At 40.9% G+C, this 22248-nt stretch overlaps 1 protein-coding gene across 4 annotated transcripts in view; it reads left to right on the forward strand.

The window, feature by feature from the left end:
- The window catches only part of ELMO1 (engulfment and cell motility 1), a 641324-nt gene that overhangs the window by 230973 nt on the left and 388103 nt on the right, over positions 1–22248 (forward strand). For all 4 annotated transcript variants that reach the window (XM_087892439.1, XM_087892442.1, XM_087892440.1 and 1 more), the window contains exons 8-9: positions 15666–15765; positions 16993–17144. In XM_087892439.1, coding sequence (XP_087748565.1) covers positions 15666–15765; positions 16993–17144 — 252 coding nt within the window. The remainder of the gene's footprint in view (positions 1–15665; positions 15766–16992; positions 17145–22248) is intronic.

Below are 22248 nucleotides of genomic sequence, written 5' to 3' on the forward strand. Positions count from 1 at the left end.
GCCCCACAGGCCAAATCCAACCACATCGCGGGCCGTATCTGGCCCGCGGGCCTTCTGTTTGACATCTCTGCACTAGAGCAAAGAGATAGAATATAATTGCAACTCTCAGGGCCAAGACAAAATTTTAGAAGCTTTGCATATACAGGTACTCCTCGAATTACAACCACAACTGAACCCAAAATTTCTGTTGAAAAATTAATTAAATGAATTTTGTCCCATTTTTTGACCTTTCTTGTCTGAGTTATTAAATGAATCACTGCATTTGTTCCTTTTGTAAAATGATTGTTAAGTGAATCCGGTTTCCCCATTGACTTTGCTTGTCAGAAGATCGCTAAAGGGGATCGTATGACCCCGGGGCACTGCAAATAAATATAAGTCAGTTGCCAAGTGTCCAAATTTTGATCATGTGACCATGGTAATGCTACAACAGTTGTAAGTGTGAAAAACAGTCATAAATAACTTTTTTCAATGTTGTTGTAGCTTTGAACAGTCATTAAATGAACTGTTGTAGGTTGAGGACTACTTGTAGTCTATGTTATTTTTCTTTATGTGAGGCTTCTTTTTACTGCCATAGTATAACAAAGATTGACACCGTGATAATGTATGGAATAGTGCTTTGTCCAAAGAAAAAAATATTGGCATCATTTAAAGAACGGATTTTGTAAATGTCACTATCCTGTCACTGTTTTGCATATTGAAATTATAATTATGGTAACTTAGATTCCAGTTAAAAATAAACACTATATAAACATGTTTTATTCTCAGGCAACATTATCTCCTAAAATCTTTGCTGATTAATTATTTTTTCATAAACATTCTGCCACTTGATGTTTCTCAGTCAATATAAAGGTTGATAACATTCATAAAGTTTTCATTTTTGTGAAACAATGATATATGGTTACGAGACTTGTTAGCATAATTCTTTCCTCTACCTTTGTTGTTTGGGCTCACAATACAGTTTTAATTCACTTAAACATATTTCTTTATTTAAGAAATGTATGTTCAGATGAATACTGTAGGTTTTAAAAATGAATAAAAATTATATAAAATTTTGTTCTGTATAAAAAAGACATTGCTTTCTTAAATAAATTTTTCATGTGTATAGACATCTGTGAATGTGTCTATAAATAACTATTGAGTACACACTAAAATCCCTTAACTGATCTTAGACCTTGTCATATGAACCAAAATGCTTTGGAGAATCATTATTCCTGAAGGTTATAATTAGGACACTACCCAAAATATATCAAACCAAGATGAAAAGAAGTTATGGTTATGAATAATTGTGAGAATTTCTATTTATAATCAGTGTCTATGGATTAGTTGGTTTTCAATAAGGGAAGCTTCTGACAATGATTGGCTAAGCAACTTGTAACTTCAGATAAGAGTACAGGTTACAGAGCACTTTTAGAAGCCTTTGATTCAACTTGCTCTGACCTTTGAGAAAAACATGGTCCAGGAAAGCTGGGTACCATTATTGAGAAGACAATAGAACAATAGAAGCAACATTTTTAAACAAAAATATATTATGTTGCAAAATTGGATTGGCGAAGAAAATTTTATGGAATACCCAAGAAAAATGGATATTCATGATCAAGTGGTACATGAAATAAAGAAAGTTGAAACTTTAATTTGAAATTTAGTCCAGCCTCCCTCAGAAATTTTAATATTAACCTAGCCAGTAGGGGGTTTCAAAGGCATGAGTGGTAAAACAAATGATAAAAACATTAAAAAAAGAATTTCAATGAAAATGGATTAAAGAAAAACATGAGTCATTAGTATGAAAGAATAAATTGAAGTAGCTTGGTCACATAGAGAAAAAAATAGGATAGACTTGTGATATAATTGTGAGAAATAATTATACTTCTTTGGCTCAAATTTGGTTTAATTTTTCATGAAACTGTACCTGTATAACAGTATAGAATTGAGCAAGAAGTGTGGATCCAGAAAAGCATCAGGCTAAGCCAACACATGAAATACAAAGCTAGAGGGCAGGTCAAAGAATTGTGTCTATTAGATCTGTGATAGGATTTCCAGAAGAAGTATAGTTATTGTTTCACAAGGAGCAGTTAAGTCTGAGACGAGCAAATGAATATACTCATTTTGTTAATAAGTATAGTTTCTGAGGACTAGAATTTCCAACTATTTCCAGTTACCATAAATATAGGTTAAATCTAATTAGATGTCTAGCAGATGTACCCTGAAGTAACCATGCATGTTTCAATGCTCCCAAGAACTTTGGGGATATTACAGGGTGGTAGAAAATAGCAGTTCTATTATTTTTTAAAAGTCAGTTCAAGGTTTATATTGATTAAAATATTTTTCTAGAATTATTGTTCTAGTCTTGATGCATCATTAAATACCAGGTAGGTTTTAGTTTTTGAGGGCTTAGAAAGCATATATAATTAGGAAGCAATTCCAACATTCTTGTGATCTGTGGTAACGGCACAGATCTTTCATTGTGAAAATACAAAATACAGTGCATTGACTCACAACTGGTTACTTAGCGACCATTCAAAGTTATGACAGATGTCCCCAAGGCTACTTATAACCTAGATTTGGAGTTTTGGTGACTGCCCCATCACAGTAACATGATTTTATTTTGGGTGCCTGGCAATAGGCCCACATTTACTGCCACTTGCAGTGTCTCATGGTCATGGGACAGCAATTTACAACATTTTTGTCTGAAACCTGCATTTACTTCCTGTTTCTGGAAAAAATATCCTTTGCAGACCAAGGATTTGCTTATGACCACATTGTTCTCTTAACAACTGTGATGTTCACTTTATGATCAAGTATTCTCTTAATGACTGCCTCAAAAAGATCATAAAATTGAGCATAGTCATGTGGTGACCTACTTAATGACCAGCATGATTTATGGCCGTAATTCTGGACTTAGTTATGGTAATAAGACAAGAACTACCTGTAATATGCAACAGAGCTGCAATATAATGCAAAATAACACATTGCTAGATGACAAAGCAATAAGATAAAATTAACCCTAATCACTTATTTGTCAGAATATTCATGACTGGAAAGACTTAATAACAAGGTCAGCTAATGAATAAGCATAGCAACCAATCAGCCAATGGGAGCTGAATTGGAAACTGAAACTGGAAGGAGCCTGGGCATGGCTCTGCAGATCTGGATGTGTGCTGAGAACAAAACAAGTCTGGTCTTGTCTGCTCTGAACTCTGAACTGAAAAGCAATCTCTCCTCTCTACCACACTGGAAGAATCTGCTGTTGGTATTGTAAATTTACTTCATGTGTTATTGTGTATATAAAGAAGTTAATGAATCCTGCTGAATCAGTTTACCTGTATGTGCTTTCTGGATTTGATTTTGCAACAAACTCTGACATTAATGCCCATCTGACTACAGAACAATGCTTATTTGTTTGAAGATGTCTTTGTCCAGTAACAGAAGCACATTAGAAACTGACTAGGTGGAGCCACTTTGAAATGCCACCAATGAGTCCCTCTTTCTGGAGTTCCTGGCATAGGTTTTCAGATATTTGTCAGGTAGAAGATTATTTTAAAGCCCAGGCAGTCTAGTATATTTAGAAATGCCTACTTTTTGAGATGATCCTAGGTGGGAAAATATTACACAAAAATACTTATACGGAAATTGGAGTGCATGTGTGAGTGACTGGGTGATAGGGAAGGGTTAGTCATACTCTTTCAATAATATTTGAAAGAATCCAGCCTTAAAAGCCATTCTTGTAAGTAATAGTAATTAACCTTACTATTAAAACGTACATATATTCTCCCCGTAAAGGTACAGTATTTGTTTTCTTTCCTTTTCATAGGCTTTATGTGTATTTCTCTTTAGCCAGGTTCTTCCTACGTAAACAGGGAGGATACATGGGATGAGAGCGTAGCTAACTGATGAGGACTTATAAATCCGAAATAGATCTATCTTAATCTCCTTAGTCTCCCAATGGGCAGCAGAGTGTTTGCTGGCTGCCAGAAAAAAAAGCCTAGAAACTAGTGGATTGTGATTTCACTGAACTAGGGCTGCATAAAAATCTTGGTTTACATAGGAAGAACCTGGCTAAAGAGAAATACATACACACACACACACACACACACACACACACACACACACACACATATATATATATATATATATATATATATATATATATATATATATGCAAGTTTTGGTGTATTCGGGTCTTTTCCCGTGTAAGATTGAGAGTATCTTGGTGACGTTTTGATGAGGTCCCATTCGTCATCTTCAGGCTGGTGCCTTCGGCTTTGTGCCTGTGTGAGCAAAGAGTGATCGGAGCTGCCGTCTCTATACATACTGGTGGGGAGGTGTGGGGTGCTGGCTTTGTTGCTGTGAGCAGGTTGGTTGCCTGTGTTGTTACATCTTGATTGGTTGATGGAGTTGATGTTGGCAGATTAGTCGGCTGTTTCTTAACATCCAGTGTGGGTGAGGTCCTTGATGTGTGCCCATTAGTCTTTTATGTTTTAACAATCTGGGTAATGGGCTGTGTGTTAACATCCTGAGTTCTAGTGTTGTGATAGCCTGAGTTTTTTGATGTAATGTCCTGAGCAGATGGCTGTGATGCCACATTCCGGGCTTTGGTTTGGCTCTGAGTTTGAGGTCTTACCATGTGTTCATGGCGTGTGTCAGTTTGCTTTGTGTGGGGATCAGAGGAGGGTGCAGCAGCTGGTGATGCCGCCGTGGTCTGGCTTCTGGATGGTGGTTGTATTTCGTCTGTGGGATGGGTTTGGGTTTGAATCTGGTGAGGATGATTGGTGGTGGTGTCATGTGTTATCTTGGGTCCGGTGTTAATCTTCGTGGCTGGGACTCTTCTGTTGACTAGGGCTAGTTTCCAGATGTCTGGTAGGCGGGAGATATCGTCATGTTTATTCATGTTATGGGGGTGTTTCTCTATTTCAATGGCTTCCATGATTATTCTCTTGTTGAAGTGTTCAGTTTTGGAGATTAATTTGGTTCCTTCAAAGTCAATTTTGTGTCCTGTTGTTTTAAGGTGGAAAAGGGGGGAAGTTTTTTCTTCTTTTCTGATTAGAAAAGAATCAGAATGCGTTCTTGTGTTCTGCAATGCATGCATTTATTTTCCTATTAGTTTGTCCAATGTATGTGGCTGGGCAGATTTTGCATGGTATTTCATAGACTCCTTGGTTTTCCAGCTGGATCTTGTCTTTGGGGTTTCTTAAGATGTTGGCTATTTTTTGGTCAGTGCAGAAGGCTGTCTTGATATTGTGTTTGTGGAGAATTTTGCTGATTTTATCTGTGGTGCCTTTGATGTAAGGGAGGAGGGCAATGCTGTTGTCCTGTTCTGTGTCTTGGTTCTTGGGGGGTGTCTCCCTTTGGATTAGGTTGATGATTGTGTTTCTTTGGAATCCGTTAGAGATTAATACGTTTGTGAGAGTGTGTAATTCAGTTTTTAGGTGGTCTTTGTCGGCTAGGTGTTTGGTTCTGGAGATGAGAATCTTGGTTACCGAGTTGATCTGTGCAGGGTGGTGATGTGATTGTGCGTTTAAGTAGCGATTGGTGTGTGTTTTTTTCCGGTAGATGGTGTATCCTAGGGAGCCGTTGGGTTTTTTGTAGATTAGGACGTCCAGAAAGGGGAGTTGATTGTTAGTTTCAGAAGCCAGACCACGGCGGCATCACCAGCTGCAGCACCTCCCTCCGATCCCCACACAAAGCAAACTGACACATGCCATGAACACATGCTAAGACCTCAAACTCGGAGCCAAACCAAAGCCAGGGATGTGGCATCACAGCCATCTGCTCATGACATTACATCAAAAAACTCAGGATATCACAATACTAGAACTCAGGATGTTAACACACAGCCCATTACCCAGGTTGTTAAAACACAAAAGACTATGGGCACACATCAAGGACCTCACCCACACAGGATGTTACGAAACAGCTGACTAATCTGCAAACATCAACTCATCAAGATGTAACAACACAGGCAACCAACCTGCTCACAGCAACAAAGCCAGCACCCCACACCTTCCCACCAGTATTTATAGAGAGACGGCAGCTCTGATCACACTTTCCTCGCACAAGCACGAAGCTGAAGACATCAGCCTGAAGATGACGAGTGGGACCTCGTCGAAATGTCGAAAAAATAACACTTTTTCAGTACTATTAAAGAAACTCATTGTCCTCTTAAATGTTACAAAAATCCATTCAATTTTTTATTCAATTCATTTTCGGTCATCAAATGCAGAAATAATCCTTTCACTTTTTTTCATTTCACTTTTAGCAAAAAGTCACTTGTGGTTGTTATAATAGTCAGAATGTAACTAGCATGAAGACAAAACTTAAAGAAAGAGACAGACCAAGATATTAGGTTAGTCAATTGTAATTGTTGCAAAGAAAACACTTAATAATGTAAGCCTATGTATCATTCTTTCCCTTCTGGGAATGTGGACCAAAGTCATTATAGTTTGTTAAAATATTATAGAATGTTACATAAATTTAATATGAAAAATAGCAGCTAATCTAAGCTTTTTTATAATTTTTCTAAGAATGACAAAATATATGTTATACATTTTTCTCCTATACTAATACAAAACATTGGGAAGGAAAAGGGTTTTGTGATCTTTGCAATAGAAATAAAACATAACTGAACTTAATTCTAAACATATACAGTATATTTAATTGAAAGTTTAAAGTCAGTGATTTTAATGGCTTTTGCATAGAATACTTTTTGTATCATTCTTAAACAAATAGCATCAAAACAGTGGGTTTATTTCCACCTCCTTTTTGATTTCTGATTTCTATGAATGCATAGTAATTCATAGTAATTCATAATAATCCATGATTATTAATATCTGACCTCGTGGACTGGCTGATTTGTTGTTATCTTACCCCAGCCGGATGACGATGAAGACTGGATTAGGCAAACAGGTAAAGGAACTGTTGCCGCTTGCCACCAGGAGGGACAGATCAACTATTACCGTCTAGGCCAGCCACCGTGAGAGGGTGGCTGGGATACTGACCTTCCGATTGTGATGTGTGAACACAGGCTCCCTTCCACTGCTGTGAGAGAACAGTGGATTTCAGTTCTACCGGTTTCTGGAGATCAGTTCTACCGGTTTCTGGAGATCTACTGTTCCAGTCTTTTGGACTATCTGATTAGGCCCCAGCCAGTTCTCACCTCCATCCTGGTTTTTTGCTTGATGTATACGGCAGCCGACCTTCTGGCATTGTGAGACTCCCTCCTCTCGCAGGCCTAGCCCTCCACGCTATTGAGGGCCTATCTTGATGACGGATTTTGGAATCCCGAGAGGTGGCATGTTGCAAAGAGGGGGTTGAGGGATTTTTTAATTTTGCTTTTAACTATAGTTTTAAGGGGTTCTGGGGAGGGGGTAGGGTTGTAGGTTTGGGGGACAACCCACTGAGGGGGAGGCCTGGTCCGACAGTGGGCTACGTTACGGGGGGTGCGGGGCTCAGAGTCAATGAGGGGGTTAGAGTCCATACTGACGAGGGCAATATCAGTACTGTAAGTGGGAGGGGCAGATATGGCGGGAGCAGGGGGCCATATCCGGTTATGGGGGTGCGCGCCCACTGTCTCCAAGTGGTAGTGCGCTCCGGCCTCCAATGCTCCTCTCGTTCTCCGGGTTGCGCAGATCCTCAGGGCCTGGGCCTTCGGCTGATGTTGTGCAACGCCAGGTCCGTAGTAAATAAAGCCCCCCTCATTTGTGATCTTGTTCAAGAGGGGGGAGAGCGGACCTGGCGGGTATTACAGAGACCTGGTTGGGCCAAGAGGGGGGGTTCCCCTTGTTGAAATGTGCCCACCAGGTTTCCGAGCATTCCATCAGCCGAGGTCTCAGGGGAGGGGAGGGGGGTAGCGGTTGTTATAAAATATGGTCTTGGTCCGAAGGAGTCGACTGTGCCTCAGAATGCCGGATGTGAGTCCCTCTTTGTGAAGTGGGGTCATGGGGTGCAGATGGGCTTGCTGATCACGTACCTGGCTCCCTGCCACGTGGCGGCGGTCCTGCCTGAACTGCTCAACATGATAGCCGGGTGGCGGTTGATACCCCCAGACTTATGGTTATGGGGGATTTCAACCTGCCATCCATCAGTGAAACGTCTGAGGCGGCTCAGGAGTTCATGGCTTCCATGACGGCCATGGACCTGACCCAGTTAGTTCATGGCCCTACTCACATGGGGGGACACACTCTGGACTTGGTTTTCATCTCTGGCCAGTGGCTGAATGATTTAGATATAGGGGATATAGTGATTAAACCCTTGTCATGGTCAGACCATTCGCTCCTTCAACTGACCTTCAAACTGCTACACCCCGCCGCAGGGAGGCGGAACCGACCAGATGGTTCCGCCCCAGGCGCCTGATGGATCCTGATAGGTTCCACAGAGCTTGGGCCATTCCCTGAGGTTCTGACTCACGACCCGGCTGAAGACCTGGTGGCCGCCTGGGATAGGGCAGCCGCTGGAGCTTTGGACCATGTCGTGCCTTTGCGGCCTCTGAGCCGGTGCCAATCTCACTTAGCCCCCTGGTTCTCAGAGGAGCTGAGGGAGATGAAGCGCCGGAAAAGATGCCTGGAGAACACTTGGAGGGCTAGCCTTTCCGAATTCGACCGAACACTGGTAAGGTCTCATATTAAGACCTACCTAGTGGCGATAAAAACGGCAAAGTTTAATTATTTTTCCGTTCTTATCGCATCTGCAGATAAACCGCCCGGCCACCCTGTTTAGGGTGACCCGCTCCCTGCTCCATCTGGGAGTGCGGGAGGACCTTTTGGACGGCAGGGCTGAGGATTTTGTGCAGTATCTGCATGACAAATTCGCTCAAATTCGGGAAGGCTTGGACTCTGACTGGGTAGATGCAGGTGGGGTGATGGAGACAGGTCTTGAGAGTGTTATCTGGAAGGAGTTTGACACGGTGACCCCTGAAGACGTGGACAGGATTCTGGGTAGACTTAGCGCGGCCACATGTTTATTGGACCCATGTCCCTCCTGGTTGGTGCTGGCTTCCCGGGAGGTTACACGAGGCTGGCTCCAAAGGATTGTCAACGCTTCTTTGAGAGAGGGTGACTTTCCCGCCACCTTGAAAGAGGCAGTGGTGAGGCCCCTCCTCAAGAAGCCCTCCTTGGACCCGACTGTTTTAGCAAATTATCGTCCAGTCTCCAACTTCGTGGTGAAGGTTGTTGAGAGTGTGGTGGTGCGACAGTTCTCCCAGTATCTGGATGAAGCGGTCTATCTCGATCCGTTCCAGTTGGGCTTCAGACCTAGGCATAGCATGGAAATGGCATTGGTCGCATTGATTGATGATCTCTGGAGGGCTCAGGACAGGGGTTGTTCCTCTGTCCTGGTCCTATTAGATCTCTCAGCAGCTTTTGATACCATTGACCATGGTATCATGCTGCGCCGGTTGGAGGGGTTGGGGGGGGCACCGTGCTACGGTGGTTCTCCTCCTTCCTCTCTGACCGGTCGCAGTTTGTGTTGACGGGGGGCCAGAGGTCGACCCCGAGGCGCCTTGTATGTGGGGTGCCGCAGGGGTCGGTCCTCTCGCTCCTTCTATTCAACATTTATGTGAAGCCACTGAGTGAGATCATCTGTGGTTTCGGGGTGAAGTACCATCAGTATGCTGATGACACTCAGTTGTACATCTCCACCCCGGACCACCCCAATGATGCCCTTGATGTGATGGCCCAGTGTCTGGAGGCCGTACGGATCTGGATGGGGAGAAACAGACTCAGGCTCAACCCATCCAGGACCGAGTGGCTGTGGCTCCCGGCGTCCCGATATAGTCAGTTGGTGCCATCTCTGACTATTGGGGGCAAGCCGCTGGCCCCCACAGAGAGGGCTCACAACTTGGGCGTCCTCCTGGATGCATGGCTGTCTTTAGAAGAACATGTGACGGCCGTGGCCAAGGGGGCTTTCTATCAGGTTTGCCTGATTCGCCAGTTGCATCCTTTTCTGGATCGGGACTCTTTGCGCACGATCACTCATGTTCTCGTCACTTCCCGTCTGGACTACTGTAACGCTGTCTACATGGGGCTCCTCTTGAAGAGCACCCGGAGGCTCCAACTGGTCCAGAATGTGGCCGCATGGGTGATTATGGGAGCATCATGGTGCTCCCATGTAACACCTCTCCTGCATGAGCTGCACTGGCTCCCAGTGGTCCTCCGGGTGCGATTCAAGGTGTTGGTGACCACCTTTAGAGTGCTCCATGGCTTAGGACCTAGAGACCGTCTTCTGCCACTGAGAGCCTCCCACCGGCCAGTACGCTCCCACAGAGAGGGGCTTCTTCGGGTGCCGTCGGCCAAACAATGTTGACTGGCGGCCCCCAGGGGGAGAGCTTTCTCTGTGGGAGCACCTGCCCTCTGGAACAAGCTCCCCTCGGAGATACGGATGATTCCGGATCTACATACTTTCCGTCGGGCCCTCAAAACTTTTTTATTTCATCAAACCGGGCTGGCCTAACTCTCCAATGGTGTATTTTAATTTGAATTTTAAATGGGGGATTTTAACTGTCGGGCCAAATTGCTTAATATATTTTTAAATTGTTCTTAAATTTTGTATTCTATGTTTTTTATCTATGGCTGTTCACCACCCTGAGTCCTTCGGGAGAAGGCGGTATATAAATTTAAATATTAAATTAAATTAAATATTAAATTCAATGAATCTTAACTTGCTCATAGAAAAAAAATAGATTCTATAGGAATTGTGTCATATTTTTTTACAACTGAACATGAGAGTTTATTCATGTTGTGCATAGAATAAAGAGCTTGTATTATGATCAGCTGCCTTTACTGCTAAACTAATAGGCAATAAAATAGAACATAATACAATATGAACAAATTGGAATATTTAAAACTCCCCAGAGATATTAATCCTGATGCATGAGGGCATTCTTGGGAAATTCCCAAGATGACCTCATATTGAAGCAACAGAAAACCAGTCTGAACTGCTGAGCCCCTGAGTAGTATGCATAGTTGGCATTTGTCCAGTAACAAGCTTCAAAGCTGACTTCATTTAAATGTGTATGATAATATAAAAACCTTGTTCTATATGAAATATGTAATAAAGCTGATCTGAGTTGAAGCTGAGTATATTTCAAGATGTACACCTTTCCTGTGCAAAAGTAAGATCTTTTATACTGTTCACCCCAATTTTCAGAAGAAAATTTGATGATAAATCTTGAAAAAGAAATTTTCCAATATAAAAGATACTAGGTAATGGGAGAACTTTGGGAGCCACTTTAAATTAAATAGCTCACACTGGACTTGAGAGCAAATCATTGAAGCTATCTTCTTATAATTTTGGTATTTGGTACAAATTTCTTCACTGACCCTCAAATTTTTCTGGTACTACAATGACATCTAGTGAGAGAAAAATGAAATGTTCTTATTTATTTAAACCATCACCAAACTATATTTAATATGAGAGAACTAAAAATAATATTGGAAAAAAGTTTCAAGCTATGGCTATTACATTCACCTGTCTTTTCTCTGTTGCCATAGCAATGATCCTGAAAAGTTATATCCTACTTCACAATTTCTTTGGGTTGTTTTCCAGTGGCCTGATAGATTTCAATTCTGAAATTTGGCATGAATTTCAGAATAGGTTTTGTTGCTATGGTGTATAGTCACTGGCAATCTTAGTTGCTGCTCCTATGAATTGGTTCAATCTTTCTTGAAGCAGTTTATTTACTTATTTACTCACTTACAAATTTTATATACTGCCCAACTGCAAGAAGACTGCTGGGGATTTTATAATATGGAATAGCAGTAAGGGACAGAACCACAACAGAAAATATTACCTTTTCTCTGCACCCCATCTTTAGAATGCAGAAACTCTGAAAAAAAGACCAGACAATTCAGTTCCACTCAAAGGGTATCATTTTGGAGGTAATTAGGAGTTAAATCATAAACAACTTTACAGGTAAAAGCAATCTCTTTTTATTGTTCTGTGATACTAATTGGAAGCCAGAGCAATGAATGTAAAAATAACCATTCTCATGCTTATGCTAACACATTATTAGGCAAGCAAGGAACATCTTTTTCATTCCTGTTCCTTTTTGCTTCCATGTTACATTTCTACTAAAGAATGTGAAAAATATTACATATTCAAAATAACAACCCTCTTAGCAGTGGTGGGTTCTAAAAATTTTTACTACCAGTTTGGTGGGTGTGGCTAGGTGGGGGGCCGTGACTGATTGGGCGTGGCCAATGTGAATCACTCACGCACTCAGTCACATGACCCCCCCCCAAAGCCACTCTCACCAAAAAGGTGGCTAAATTTTTGGGACTTTTTGAAACTTTTTTTTTGACACTCCAGCCCCATATCCAGGTAGGGATGCAGTGGAGTGGCGATGGTCATCTCAGCTTTCCCTCTGTTGCCCTGCCTGGCCGAAAAGTGCCCCTTCTCACCTCTGACGGGCCTTCCTTGTGGTTGCAGCTGGAGCAACCCACTCTGCCAGCTCAGGGCAGCGGACTCAGCTGCAGCCCAGATGAGCCAAGGAACTGCAGGGAGCCTCCTGCGTGGTGCACCCCCCTCCCAGCCTTCCCCCACGCCTCCACACCATTTTTGGGCACCCAGCTTACTGGGCTGCCCCCATCCCTGTCGCGGCTCCAACGGCGGTGGCTTTGGGAGATGCTGGTGGCACGGAGGCGTGGGTGAAGGCTGGGAGTGGGGTGCAGCAAACACTTTCCCATAAAGAGCAACGGAGAGAAAGAGACGCTGCCCTGGAGAACACGTGGACTGGAGTAGCTGTGTGTCCTCTCCACTAGCTGTTTCTTCCCCTTCGCTAGTGCAGGACAGCGAAATTTAGCAGCCATGAGCTGCTCTTTCCTCCAAGTCTCATCCAGAAGGCTCTGTACAGAGAGAAGCACCTGTTTACCTCTGCCGCCCACAGCGCTTAGAGGAAAGCATGGCTCATGGGTGCTACTGGGCTGCACCAGTCCCTGTCGCGGCTCCAACAGCGGCAGCTTTGGGAGATGCTGGTGGCATTGAGGCGTGGGTGAAGTCTGGGAGGGGGGTGTAACACGCAGGGGCCCGAGTCCACCCCCCTTCACCTCCCCACACTTGTTTACCCATCCCAGAGAGCTTGGGCTATGCCTCCCTCCAATCTAGCCACCTTCCTTGCCGGTGTCGCTCCTGAACGAACTCTTCCGTCCTTGGCTGTTGTGAGAAAGCGGTAGCTCTGGGTGTGTTCTCTTTGTTCTCTTTGAGAGCCGCTTTGTACCTTGTTTGCAAAACGGCTCACAAAGAGAAAGAAGCGGGCATGGTGCAATATATTCTTTCATCATTTTATTCGTCATTATTTATCCTTCATTATTTCATTATTCAATATTTCAATATATTATTCTAATGCCAATCACAATATTATTTAAACATACAAAATAATTCTATTCATATTCTTGCTTTCATCCAATCTTTATGATTCTAGTATTAATACACGTTTATATTAAAATATGTTCTTTTCATTATTTAATTGCTCAGCGTTTACCAATTACAATATTGTTTAAGCTTGCCTTTTCTAATTTCTCCTTATGCCACCATTATAAAAAAAGGAAAGAAAATGAAAGAAAAAGATTTTTTTCTTTCTTCTTTTCTTTCTTTTTTTTCCTATCCGCCTTCTATCCATCATCTCTTGCCTGCATCAACATTTTAATTCTTATTCTTTTTTAAACTTGCCTCCCATATTCTTCTCTTAAATATTTGTCTCTGTCTGTATCTGCGTCTACATCCTGTCTAGTCAATCTAAGTGTTTCTCTCATCCCTACCCTTTTCCACTGTCTACCTTTAAAGTTATCAGCCCCAACCCCTTCCCAAAGTATCTTCCTGCTCCTCCTGTTTTCTTTTCAGATCTCTTAAAATATTTTCCCCCTGGTTTGATTAATCAAACATTATTAATTTTATTAAGACTACTCATTATCTTCTTTCCATTGATTCCTCAATTCTGTTTTTCCCTCTATTTCTTCTGCTAGCTCCTTCCTTTCCTGGGCATGTTATTCATTACTCATTGTCGTTTGTATGCTGTTTTCCAGTTTTTGATCTATACCATCCATTAATTCCATCATCGCCTTATCCTCTTTCTGTATAATATCCTTTATGCTTTGAAACATCAAATCCATCTCGATCAAAATTCTGCTTGTTTGCTCCTTCTGTTGTATCTTATCTTGTTTTAATAAATTCCATTTTTAGTCAATAGCTCAAAAACCATTTGGTCCAACATGAGGTTACTCTTCAAAGTATCCACTGATCACAGTTCTTTATGTTCCATGAATAGTCAGTCAGGTCCATTTATATAGTCCAGGGGGTTATCCAAGCTTCTTTGAATCACCTTTCTAGATTCAGTCATATAGCTTAACATTCAGGGGTCACTTTAATTAAATGTCTTCCTTGTTCTCACATTTAAATCTCCAGTGGTCATACAGTATATGTATATAGTCCAGTAAATATTTTCACAGTCCTTTAAATGGGTATTCCCAGGTTTGTATATTTTCCTTTCATCAGCAGGCAGCGCTCTTAGGTTAATTTTAATTATTACTAAAAATCTGATTTTAATTATTTTAAATTGTAATTAAATTATAAAACCAATGTTAATTTTTAAATCCATAATTCCAATATTTTATTTTAAATTGTCTTCCCAATGTCATGTCTTCCCAATTTGAAAGTCCAATTTTCTGCATTTTTAAAGCAAAAAAAGTTTTTTTCCTCTCTTTAATCCTTTCCTTCCAGCCTGGTAATTTTCTCAAAGTGTCTGATTGCCGCTTTCAATAGTTCTGAGTAAATCCTATTTTTCTTTTGGGGTTAACTTTTGGGTAAAGAAAATCCTCTCACCCAGATCCACACTATTCACCAAAGTCCACTCCAGCTCCAAACTTAGGTGGTCATCGGCTGTCCTAGCTTCATGGCAGCCATCTTAGGCTGTCTCTTCTCATTGTGGCTGAGAGGGAAAGTAAGCCCCGGGTCAAGCAGGAGAGCTGCGACTCTCCAAGACCTCGCAGGACGTCCCTCTTTGCTTCACCGCCCCTCCAAGGTGGCTTTGGCTCCTTTTGAAACCCACCAATGGGGAGAACTCTGCATGGGAGCACAGAGACCTACTCTCTGTGTCTGATCTCGCGATGTCAGCTGGAAGTCCCTACATTATTCCTTATGGAAAAAATTTGTTTGATATTCATCCTTTTTGGTATTTATCACACTTCCCAGAGCCAATTAACAATGAGTACCAAGATATCACTATAATTAGGTATTTTATTTAAAAGTTTAAAAGTGGTTTTAAAGATCTAGTTAATGCTGAAGTCTAGCCTTGATTTAAGATTTATTCATAGATTAGGCTGGAAGGTAGATGGCATTCATGTGAGGTACGGGATAGACCACTGATCTATTTCAGAAATAGATGCTGGTTGCCCAAACTTTTACAACTTTACTGAAATTTTTTTTTCACCTTACGTATGTCTTTTAATGGAGAAGAATGAATGTGGTGTATAGCCTTTTTCTATTAAAGAGTCTCAATTTCTTCTCATTAGTAGACTGTTGATTTCCATATAACATTATTTTGATGCTTCTTTGCTCTACAGCCTTCATTTTATTCTGCTTCTACTCTTTTGCATAGTTTTGCTTCATATTTCCTCACCCCAAAGCTTCGTATTTCCCTCTTGTGGTCCCTCCATTACTACTATGGCTTATGTGTGTTTCAGCTTTGGAGACATGTTATCGTATACATTGACAGCATTTGTTGAGCTGATGGATCATGGAATTGTATCTTGGGATACTTTCTCTGTGGCTTTCATAAAAAAGGTAAAGTTTATGTTTATTTACTGATATCCAAATTGGTATGGGAACAGCCTCATTTTATATTTGTGTCTGTCTCATTTACATATAAAGTAAAGAATGGGTGGCACATACAAAATAAATCGATAAATAATTGGGTTTACACATTGTGCTAAATTGTAGCTTGCTTAATCATCATCTAATGTATAAACCATAATTAGTTTGATTCATACAGCATGTAATGCTATGGTTTATTGCTTCTAATACTGTAACCAGATTCATGCAGTATGTTAAACCAAACCCAGACTCTTTTACAACCTAGTATGATATATGAATCAAACCAATATATGATTTCTACTTGGTTGCATTTCGTAGATATTAAAAACTAGTTTGATTAGTGGTACTGCTATAATTATAAGTTTGCATCCAAGTTTTGACTTACATTCAAGGCCTACATGATATTTGTTGGATGAACTTGTGCAGAAATCTGTACTTAAATTATTCATAGAGTGTTCATGAGGGTAAAATGAGGTTATGAATGTAAGCTCACAAACATATAATACAAATTCTGAATGATATTGGAACTGCGCTGCACTGAAGGGAAACTTTTTTTCCATATGCATTTGGAGAAACAGTGGAAACAGTGAAATCCTGGAATATAGCCATGGAGAATATAAAATATATAATTGGTACAGTATTAAACTAGGGTTGATATAGATATGAGATATATATTCATGGGTGCCCAAGTACAGACATAAGGTTAAAAGATTTTGTCACAGATAGATTTCCCTCACAATTTGAGATTATCTTCACAGGATTCTCCCTTAATGCAGCAACTACTTTGAGAAACAGATTATGATGGGATTGAACTAAATTTCCCTATCCAGTGCCCTTTTCAATTTCTATTATAGTAGCTGTTTCATGACATCTAAGATGCCCATGCAGGCAATTATCATAGTCATTTTACAGTGTGTTAACGCTGAGTATTCCTGCAGAGTTATTGCAGCACACTTGGCTATTTCCTAGCCAAGTGTGCTGCAATAAGTGGAGGAAAACAGTTATGAGGATGGCTGTTGCAGAGGAATAGTAGATACTCCTCCACTTGAAATGTTTATGGGTTATGCCTTCAAACATGAGTAGTCTGCTATCACAATTGGATAATCAGTATATTAATATTATGTTCAAATTCTATTGATTTTATTGGAGGATTTACTTTCACACTGGATTTACAGAAAAATTGTGATTTATTCATAGATTGCAAGTTATGTGAGCAAGTTCCAAAACGATATTGCTATACTACAAAGATCATTAGCCATTTTAGAATCAATGGTACTGAATGGTCATGATCTGTATCAGAAAGTGGCACAAGAGATAACAATTGGGCAATTAATTCCACATCTACAAGGGTAAGTTTTCTGTGGTTTTCTTTTAATTTCTTTCTTGTTTTAGGCTTGGAAAACTTCAGATTAGAAACAAATACAGGTACTAGTATAAAAACATATAAACTGTCTTAAAACTCTTCAAAAGAATCAAAATTTAATAAAGATGCAGCTCCTCCCTTTATTTTTAAATGAATGATTAGCAATTAAAATATAAAGTGTTTTTTTTTTTTTACATGAAGAATTAAATGCTGATAAAAAAGACTAGATGGTTGATTGGGGGGAAAGTCTGACTAATATCAATTTTCCACCGTAGACATTCTTCTTGCTGGTGTCGCCATGCACTTTATTAAATTCAGTCAGAATAGAGCTGGAAGGGATCTTGGAGGTCTTCTAGTCAAACCCCCTGCTCAAGCAGGAGACTCTACCAGGGGTGTCAAACTCGATTTCATTGAGGGCCGCATCAGGGATATGTTTGACCTCATAGGGCTGAGGGGTGGATGGCTGGGGTGGTGGTCAGGGGGGCATGGCCAAGGTGGGTGTGACAGCATTCTCCTGCAGCACTCTGCCAGCCAAAACAGGGCGGAGGGGTTAATTACAAAATGTGGGCTTTGCTTTGTGACATCCAGATCCAATGAGCAAGGGGTGTGAACTGCACAGAAAATACACTTTTGTTTGTTATGAAGAAATATCCCCGAACTCAGACTAAATGTAGACTAAATGTAGACTGACTTTTAGCTACACACCTTTCCAGCAACAGCAAATTTTGAAGCTCCAGGTAAAGAGGATTCATTTTAGGATGAGTAACCACAGTTTGCATGTTGGAGGTTCCTAAAGGAATGCTGGGAAACTCTGCATTTTAAACAACATTGAGGGAGGGGTGCAGAATAGCTCTTCTCTGCCTGGAGCTGTAGAGACTCGGTACCAGGGGTGAAATGCTCCTGGTTCGGACCGGCTCGGGCGAATAGGTAGTGATGGCGGCAGGCAGTTCGGAGAACCGGTAGCAAAAATCCCTGACCCCACCCCCCATGCCCAGCTGAGCCGCGTGATCATCAGAGGCTTTTTTCTTTTAAATGCCTCTGACGAACCCAGCTGAGTTGCCTGTTGATCAGGCAACTCAGCTTGGATCGTCAGAGCCATTTAAAAGAAAAAAAGTTTTTTTCTTTTAAATGGTTCTGACGATCCAAGTTCTGATGATCCCAGCTGAGTTGCCTGATCGGCAGAGGGTTTTTTTAAAACCCTCTGACGATCCTGCAACTCAGCTGGGATCGTCAGAGCCTTTTGAAAGCATTTTTTTACATGGTTTTACATGTAAAAAATGGTTTTAAAAATTAAAAAAAAAGTTGGTCACGCCCACCCAGTTACATTAACCCCCCCCCCCCCCCAAGCCATGCCCACAGAACCGGTAATAATAAATTTTAGATTTCACCACTGCTCGGCACCAATGAAAATGCTTTTTGTGAAGCAACTGATCAACATTGACAGGGTAAGCCACTAGTATATGAAAATAAGAGCAAATTCCACTCCCTTCTACTACTGATGATGTTACCTAATTTGATAATGAAACATCTGCAAGAAAACCATCAAGCTCAGAGAGCACCAAGGACCCCTCAATTGAATCCTGAGCTACAAATATTCTCTTCTTTCGATAAACACTTTTTGGTTAGAGGGACTCAGAACCTGTCTTATATGAGATGGCTCCCAGTGGATTTCATTCTAAATTTTGATATGATTTCTGTAAATAAGCAATGTAGAATTATAATGGCTGAGTCTTTGATCATTCATACATTAAAAAATATATAAAGCTAAGCTAACAAATAAAAAACAGATTTGAAAAAAGAAAAGAATCAGGAAAGAAAAAGAGTAAAAGTATAAGAAAGAAAGAAGAAAAGAAGGAAAACTGAAAAAGAATGACTTCCAACTTTCTTTGGTACAAATATAAGTAAAAAATATATCAAACTCTTACTCTAAGATTAACATTTGTCTATATTATTTCAATATTCCAATATCTAATCATCAAAGCCCCAGATCAACGTTTAATTTCAGTTTCTCATAAAAAGTCCAGTAATGGTTCATATCGCTTTAATCACTATTTGTTAAGGAACCCACAACTGATTTATTTAATTGCACCAAACTCTAAATAAAACAGGAATGGAAAATCCTAAACTCTAGTGTAGACCCATGCTTCTCAACTTTGGCAACTTTAAAGTGCATGGACTTCAATTCCCATAATTCCCATAATTCCCCAGGCAGCATGAAGTCTGCCCATCTTAAACTTGCTGAGAAACGCTGATCTACAGATAGGGATTTTTCCATTCCTCTTTTACTGGTTCTTACTTAAAGTTTGTGATTCTCTACCTTCTGCTGACCAAAATGGAGCATGGCTCCCCCGTGGCCCATTTTTGATCTGGACAGCCTTCTGCAAAATCCTCACTCCCACCTCACCCCAGAGCAATCGTAATGCAAAATCCTCACCCCACCACACCCCAGAGCAATCATAATGCAAAATCCTCACCCCACCACACCCCAGAGCAATCATAATGCAAAATCCTCACCCCACCCCACCCCAGAGCAATCATAATGCAAAATCCTAACCAAGAACCCCACCCAGAGCAATCATAATGCAAAAATTGCACACCCACATCATCCCAAAGTAGTCAAAATGCAAAATCCTCACCCCCACCTCAGAACAACCACAATTCCCTCACTAACCTACTTTCCAGTTCTGTTCTCCTGCGTGCAGGGCACAAAAGACCATGGGACTACCAGTTAAAAGAAAGTAGAATCAGACTTTCCAACTTTGGGGGTGGGGGGAGGGAATCTCACAAAGTTAGAAGGTCTGATTGAACTTTTTTTTTTTTTACTGGTAGTCCCATGGTCTTATTTTGTTGCCCTGCATGCCATAGAAAGGAGCTGGAAAGCAGATTAGTGAGGGTAAGGATTTTTCAGGCGGCAGTCCAGGCCAAAAACGGACTATGGGGAGGCTGCACATGCCCCCCCCCCGTGCCTCATTTTGGCCGGCATTGCTGCAGGAGGCTGTCCAGGCGAAAAATGGGGCATGGAGGGGCTGTGTTTCCCCCCCCCACGCCCCATTTTCACTAGCAGAGGCACTGCAGGCCAGTCCTTTGCTACTTCCAGGCTGGCACCACGGGCCAGATCTAAGCACCCCATGGGCTGTATCCAGCCTGTGGGCCTTGAGTTTGACATTCCTGCTCTGTACCATTTCAGACAGATGGCTGTCCAGTCTTTTCTTAAAAGCCTCCAGTGATGAAGCGCCTACAACTTCTGAAGGCAAACTGTTCCACTGATTAATTGTCCTCATTGTTAGGAAGTTTTTGCTCAATTACAGGTTGCTTCTCTCCTTGATTAGTTTCCATCAATGGTTTCTTGTCTTGTCTTCTGGTGCTTTGGAAAATAAGTTGACCTCCTCTTCTTTGTGGCAGACCCTCAAATACTGGAATACTGCTATCATGTCACCCCTAGTTCTTCTTTTTTCTAAACTAGCCATACCCAGTTCCTGCTACAGTTCCTCATATGTTTTTGTCTCCAGGCCTTTAATCAACGTAGTTGCTCTTCTCTGAACTTTTTCCAAAGTCTCAACATCTTTTTCGTAATATGATCAAAACTGGATAAAGTATTCCAGGTGTGGTCTTGTTAAGAATTTATAAAGCAGTACCAATACTTCACGTGATTCTGATTCTATGCCTCTGCTTATTACAACCAAGGATTGTATTAGCTTTTTGGGCTGCTGCCACACACTACTGGCTCATGTTTAAGTGATCTTCCAGTAGGATTTGAAGGTTCCTCTCGCAGTTAGTGTTTTTGAGCCAGGTTTTGCCTAATCTGTACTTTTAGAGGGGTTTTTGCCTAGATGTAAAACCTTGCTTTTTTCCACATTAAATTTCATTTTTTTTTTGGATAGGGCCCATTGTTCAAATCTGTCAAAACCTTTTTGGATCCTAAACTTGTCTTCTGGGGTGTTGGCTATTCCTGCCAGCTTATTTCATCTGCAAATTTGATGAATTCCCCTTCTATTCCCTCATCTATGAAAATATTCCGTCATTTATGAAAATATTGAAGAGTACTGAGTCTAATGGAATCTTGTGATACCCCACTGGTTACTTCCCTCCATGTAGATGTACCATTAAGGATTACTCATTGAGTACAGTTTTCAACCAGTTACAAATCTATCTGACAGCTGTCTATCTTACGTTTTATAGCTTACCAAGAAGTAAGTTGTGGTGTAATTTATCAAATGCCTTGCTGAAGTCTAAGTCTACTATGTCCACAGCATTTTGCTGTTAGTCACTTTGTGAAAGAATGAAATAAGATTGGTTTGGCATGATCTGTTTTTAACAAACCTATGCTGGCTCCTAGTTTTAAATTTATTTGTTTCTAATATATTCAACATTCTTAATGTTTGGACAGCAAACTCAATTTTTAAAACAGAGGAATTAAAAATATTTGTAAGTCTATTACAAATCAAAGCCAATGCTGAGATGTGATATAAACAGAGGTAGAGGTGTATAACCTTGGCCATTTTAAGACTTATGGACCAACTCTCAGAATTCCCCAGCAAACATGGCTGGCTGGGAAATGCAGGTGTTAAAGTCCATAAATCTTAAAGTGATCAAGTTTGGACACCCCTGATCAAAGTTATATTATTTCCTCCATGAACCTTTTGATTTAAAATTTGTTTTAGAGATTCATATAAAATTATTAGGATGTAATGGGAAATCAGAATTCATTGTCGACTTCCTATCAGCAAGATATCAGCAATAGAGCATCCCTGGCATCCTCAGCAATGGGCAGTATGATCTAGTAAATAGAGGGTAGATAACAAGGATGTACTCTCAGGTACTTCCTGATCTTTATTCAAAGATTATATGGAAATATTTCAGAATGATGAAACAAAATGGGACTGTTGGCTAATTCAACAATCCAAATTAACAGTCCAAATAAGCACAGATTCCTCACAAAATATAGCATACAATTATGCTGTATCAACTCTCTGGAGTAGTCAAGACCAGGAAACCAAAATGAATAGTAGTACCACTTTCATTGTACTTACAGTAACAGAATTTTGTCTGAAAATGCTTCTCTTCCCCACTACTTTTGGGAAGGAGGAGAA

This window comes from Pantherophis guttatus, chromosome 4 (assembly GCF_059756535.1).
Source record: "Pantherophis guttatus breed Tessera chromosome 4, ASM5975653v1, whole genome shotgun sequence".
Lineage (NCBI taxonomy): Eukaryota > Metazoa > Chordata > Lepidosauria > Squamata > Colubridae > Pantherophis > Pantherophis guttatus.